The sequence below is a fragment of the Solanum pennellii genome, chromosome 3 (assembly GCF_001406875.1).
Source record: "Solanum pennellii chromosome 3, SPENNV200".
Classification (NCBI taxonomy): domain Eukaryota; kingdom Viridiplantae; phylum Streptophyta; class Magnoliopsida; order Solanales; family Solanaceae; genus Solanum; species Solanum pennellii.
The window spans coordinates 67762516-67768607 of record NC_028639.1 but is presented as its reverse complement, the minus strand read 5'-3'; the positions used below and the strand labels follow the sequence as shown (position 1 = coordinate 67768607).

At 34.4% G+C, this 6092-nt stretch overlaps 1 protein-coding gene and 1 long non-coding RNA gene across 2 annotated transcripts in view; one reads left to right on the top strand and one right to left on the bottom strand.

The window, feature by feature from the left end:
* Positions 1-499: 499 nt before the first annotated feature.
* Positions 500-6092, bottom strand: part of LOC107015210 — a 6423-nt gene continuing 830 nt past the window's right edge. The window contains exons 2-5 of the long non-coding RNA XR_003577228.1: positions 5806-5960; positions 3533-3890; positions 2310-2443; positions 500-707 (exon numbers count right to left, since the gene is read on the bottom strand). This is a non-coding gene — a long non-coding RNA (uncharacterized LOC107015210). The remainder of the gene's footprint in view (positions 708-2309; positions 2444-3532; positions 3891-5805; positions 5961-6092) is intronic.
* The window catches only part of LOC107015208 (protein NRT1/ PTR FAMILY 4.6), a 4347-nt gene continuing 3358 nt past the window's right edge, over positions 5104-6092 (top strand). Inside the window, exons 1-3 of the mRNA XM_015215407.2 lie at positions 5104-5445; positions 5528-5633; positions 5777-5991. Coding sequence (XP_015070893.1) covers positions 5443-5445; positions 5528-5633; positions 5777-5991 — 324 coding nt within the window. The 5' untranslated portion in view covers positions 5104-5442. The remainder of the gene's footprint in view (positions 5446-5527; positions 5634-5776; positions 5992-6092) is intronic.

The window sequence follows — 6092 nt, the reverse complement described above, 5'->3', positions numbered from 1 at the left end:
CCCCCCCCCCCCCCCCGGTAAATAACATATTGGGAATTAATATTAATATTTATACATCTCAAAAAGATGGTTAAAGTTCTTTTTTTATATGGTTGTAATTGTAAAATGTAAGGAGTGTACGTACTTACCACCTCTACGATCGACTTTAAATAAAAATAATAAAAATTAGTGTTTGAAAATTGATCGATAAATATGAACTATTAATGCGAAAACACCATGACAAGGTTATAAATCTTCAACTTAAACAAATGAAAATACTATTATAAATTTTGAAATCTGTCCGGGGTATTGTGGAGCTTCACTTTTTAAAATTTGAAATCCATAAGAAAGAATCGCTATTTTTAATGACTATGATTATTTTTCAAATTACAAATTCTAAATGGTTATTTTCTAATTTTAACTTGTAAAAAATGTTGCCATATTGATTTCAAAGGCTATATAATATGATTAAGAAAGAGTGGATATAAGATTAGTATCTTTTCACAAATAGTCAGCCAAATTCACCATTTACTTTTTTTCTATCAAACTAAGTAGACATTAACCATTATACATATTACTATCTATATGGTTATTCATATATTATACATTTATCAATAATTTTCTATCTCAATTTAAATGATAAGCGGCTATTTAATATAATTCTTCCATGACATGGCGATCACTATGACTCCAACTTTCAAGCCCAACTCAGAATTTGTCCAAGAGAACTGAAGACAGAAACCAAGCCCAATTCAAAATTTTGTCCAAAATTGATTGAGTCAACATTGATATATGTTTCCAACACTTATGTTATAACGAATAGTTTAAGTGTGAAACTAAACAATAATAGATAATTTAAATATATTTTTGATAATATCAGAATTAAAAACAACAAGAAATTAGTCTGGAACTAGAGAGGGGGTGGGGGGATGAGACCCCAAAAGTAGACACATGTGAAGATCATTCAAAGCAAAATTCTTAAATAACCAAATTGGCTAAATTATCAGCTATCTAATTAGACTCTTTATAAATATGGACAATAGAGACCATCTAGTTCATAGCCAAAAAGTGACGAATGTGGTAAAAATTATGCAATTTTGTGACCTTTTGTTTTTCTTTCACCAATGGTGTCACAACCAAGGTAAAAATTAGGCACTACTATGCATCCCATTATGATTAAGTAACAATAAAGTCTCGATTGGGATATGATACATTGTTTGGCAGGAAGATGCAAAACGTGTGTAGTTAAGAAGTGCTGACCTAATCAGCAAATAAGACAGCCTAGTATGAAGCAATTTGCTTCATAAAAAGCCACTCTAAATTGTCCCAAAGACCTTACAGGATAGATCATATACCAAACCAAAAGAAGATGAATAAAACACAAGTTAGGTGATAGTGTACTACTCTATAGTGTTAGCACAATAAGTTAGTTTGTGGTTGAGACCCCTCAAGTTTGTTGGTACCACTCACAGTCGGTAGGATCAATTAGCACTTTGCGTCTCATAAAGGTCAAAAGGACCTTTAAAACTATCAAATGAGTGTGTACTGGAGATATTTTTAGTAAGTTACCTACCATACAGATTACTTAATTAAGTGTCTTTTCAACTTCAATAAACAGTATGCTCGCTCATATAATGAAATGGTCTGATTGGAACACATTCCTACCAACATTCTCAAGAAAGTGCAACTGTCTTTTCTTCGTTTCCTTAGCCGGTATATTCAGTACCTACATTGGAGCCTAGACTAATTCGAATTTGCATTGTCTAACACCCATTAAAGTGAGAAGTGTTTCCGAGCAGTACTTTTTTTTTTTTTTAAATATACGGAGCTTGAACTCGGGATCTCTGATTAAGTGTGGAGAAATCCTATCTATCCCAAAATAATCCTTGATGGAAGAGTAAAACAGTCCTGACAAATAAATGAGAACTTGTACATTCTATGTCATTAATTATAAGGGGTAACATTCAAGCTCTCCCTAGTACTTTGATGTTCTTCAGAATGGGACTGTTCCTAATCATTTCTATACCTAAAAAACTTTCAAGAAGAATCGATAATAAATTAATGGTTACCTAGCTGCGCCTCTCGGGCCAGTAAGGTAAAAAGAATGACCACAATTGAGCAAAGCATCTAACTTGTTCATACTAGGCATGCATATCAATAGTATTTTGGAACCAATTTTGCTGAACACTTTGTTGGTAAATGAATCATTTGCTGAAATCTACACCAAGCTGGAGTAATATTTTAGAGGTGTAGCTATAAACTGATTTAGTTTTGTTTTAGAAAAATATATCTGACATGTTCCAGATAAGGCATTCAAATGGTCGACTTACATTTCAAGATAGCACCACTAGTCCACTACAATTCCCTCTTTCAGAAGGAAAAGGGCACATGTGCTGACACCAAGCAACCAATCAGGTAAGCCTTTTCCTCTCCATGTCCTTTTCATAGCAAACACTTCCTGTCTCTGTAATAAAAGAGTACAATTGGATTAACTTCACATCCCACTCCAATTCACCGGCTTTCTATAGAGGACAAATATGATTGGCACACCACAATAGTCTTAAAAACTATGTGGCTAATGGCTTTTTTCTTGAAATTTCCCTAGATAACGAAGTAAACAATCAAGGAATCAGAAAAAAAAGTTAAGCCATGCAATAACATAAAGTTTAAACAAAGATAAAAAGATGCACTTCTGTGAGCCACGGAAAGGAAGGAGGAGGAAATTTTAAACCAAATACACCAATTTCTTAACTAGTAGATTTCCTGGCCAAAATGAGAGCTTTCAGATTGATCACGACATACTCGGATAACGTCCCAATAGGAATAGCATTAGGCATCAAACATAGTTATTATTCTTACTACTTTTGGCCTAAGGTTAGTTGCAGCATGATCTGTTTATCATAACCTGGGGTATTGATAAGATTCCAGATTCCATACACTTAAAAGATGCATTCTTGACTTTGCATAACCAGACATGTCTTTAATTAAGGCTTTCCAACTCCTTTATTTGAGCATAAGAAGGATGTTGAACATCTGAAGTCAACCAAAATAAAGGGATGGTGGATGAGAACAGGCATCTTGATACAGAGCTAACTGACTTCAGATAATGATGAATTTGTGCACATGTTTTATAGGAGATTATTACCAGAACACAGAAGATGAAAAAAGAAAAGACCAAGTAATACACGAGGAATTTCCAAAAAACAAGAGAGGGAAACACAGTTGCGAAACTTAACAGTAATTTCACAAACTTCAACCTTTCCAGAAGCTTCGACATTCCATATATGACTAATAATGCCTTGTAAATTTGCAATCCACGTCATGAAACCAGAACCTAATCGTAACACTTCAATTTGATAGACCAAAAATAAAACCACATTCATCAATCATTATCGGTCTAGTATCAAACTTCTGCTGTGGTAATGCAAAATAACATTCAGATGTGTTGAAGTTATTAAGTTCTTACAGGTCTGATTTAGAAAATAGCAGCAGTGCTCAAAGCACCCAACACAAGGTTTTGTAAAAGCAGATGCAATAGTGATACAGTGGATACCTGAATCTAAAGATGCTCTTTGTGCACATTTTAGGAGGCTGCTTACAGGTTAATGCTCAAGTTTGTGACACTAAGACACTGCAATAGAAAAACTAAAACTGGAACCTAAGCTAAACACTTCTAATAACTGTTTTTTTGACATAACTAAATATAGGAAGAAACAGGTACCATGGAATTAGTCGAGGTGCACGCAAGCTTGTCCGGACACCAATATTAATACAGAAATAGCAATAGATAAAAACATCACTAGAATGACATGACAAAGTACGTATCTTAAGATTTTTGGAACTTCCACCATCACATATGGAAATGTCTCAGGCATACCTGGCACTGCTTCCTGCCCCATTCCCTCCCTGGTCTAAAAATAAAAAAAGAACCATCCAGAAAGTGGATAAGAACAAATCATTCGAGAATCAGGAAAAAATTCAAAGGAGACATGATGTGTCTTGGTATTTCATCATAGCTTGCAACATGTGTTTAAATCAATGATGGATTTATTCTACTGTCCAATCATATTAACCAAAATATCCTAGAAAAATTTAGAAACTATTGGATCAACAAAGTTCAGATAATTTATCTAATCTTGGCCTATTGACTCATATGAGATATGCAAATAAAGCTGCTAAAACATAAACTTCAAAATTAGAAATGGAATATCATGTCTTTATTCCAAAAACAAAAAACTTAAATCACATGGTACAAGATTTGGAGAAGGTTAATTTGGTGTGAAGACTATAGAATGTCACATGCTAGAATTTCATAAGTTCCAGTTTCCGGGGAACTTAGGTAAATATCTCATGATTGATCTCAAGCATACATCAATAATTTTTAAGGGAACCATATAATTACAATGCCTCTGCCTCAGCGCAATTGAAAAGGCTAGTCTCTTCAACTTGATAACACTCAAATGAGTAAACTTGAAAAACATTTAGTATTATTTTTACTCTGTAGTCTGGACATGCTAATACTTTTACGTTTTCTTAATTTTTTGTCATCTACTTAAAAGTGCTTGCTTACACAGCAGAGTTTGACAGGACATTAGATGGAAGCAAATGCTAATGGCTATGACTTTAAGAACTTCCAGCCACTCAATTTGGTGAATTTTGGAGTATGATTCCCATAAATAATGAGGGTCCACATGGGAAACTTGCAGACATGAGTTCCACTAGATGATAAGATAAAATTAATAGGTCAACTCAAGTACCAAAAAGAAGGAACTAGAGAGTTGAAAACCTTCCTAAGACACAGCCAAGGACAACAATCACGTGAAGTAGAAACCGACTGATCTATATAGACAAGTGACTATAATGAACCACCTCATTTTACAGAAGAGCATCAAGACAAAGATAGAGCAATTTGTGATAGAAGGAAGAAATTTCACACATATACAGAAAAAAGAAATGTTGGCAGTAAAAGAACTAAAATGAACCCAGCAATTAAATTCAATATACAGTAAATTATTCCATGTCAACTGTGTAACGAAAACCATTCTGAAAATAGTAATGAACAAGTTTTATCCCCTCATTCCACATTAATTGTCTCCTCCCTAACCTTTAACACACTAGACCTCATAGACACTTATCCCCACATTCCTACACTCCACCCTCGCCATCAGTTTTTGTCTAGATTATATAAAGTGTGTTTGGCCAATGTCTTTTGCTAACCAAATACTAGAAAATAAGTAAGACACCCACTTATTTTCTAAGAAAACATTTTTCGTCCTACCAAACACACCCTTAATGCAGGGTCAAAATCAGAGATCCAGATTTTTCCACACAACTTGAACATCCTCGTCCATCCAGTATTTAAAGGTGACATTAGTGTAGCTTCCTTGTTAGACTGGAAAACTTCTAACTTGGGACTCCTATATCAAGATTCCTGAAACTTTACATATAAACACATACACACATATGGTGCATTACAGCTCTCATTTCCTTTTTTATTTTATGTTCCGTCCAGAAAATCTGTACTTAATTTATGTGCATTACACTGCAGGATCATGAGCAGGGTTTCACCATGTGGGAAGGCTATGTGGACTGGAGAAACAGGGCAGCCATTAAAGAATGTCATGGTGGAGCTGTTGCTGCCTCCTTTGTATTGGGTCTGTAAACCACATCTCTTTTCATAAATGCTACAACTGATATTCATGAATTAGTAATTATAATCTGTCTGAACTTAGTCATTAATAGTAAAATATAGCTTGTAACAAACTATCAATCTGATTGTTTTCAATTGTGGATGTAGTGGTGGAGATTTTGGAGAACTTAGCATACCTGGCAAATGCGAGCAATCTAGTCCTTTATTTATCGAAGTTCATGAATTTTTCTCCATCTGCTTCAGCCAACATAGTTACAAACTTTATGGGAACTTCTTTCTTCCTTGCTCTACTTGGCGGACTCTCATCTGATTTCTTCTCCACCTATTACATCTATATCATAAGTGCAACAATTGAATTTATGGTAAGATATCTGTCTATTTGACATTATCTTTTGTTCGATAACATGCACTAACCAGATAACATTAGTTTAACCTTTTTGAGATCAATTCCCCCCCCCCCCCC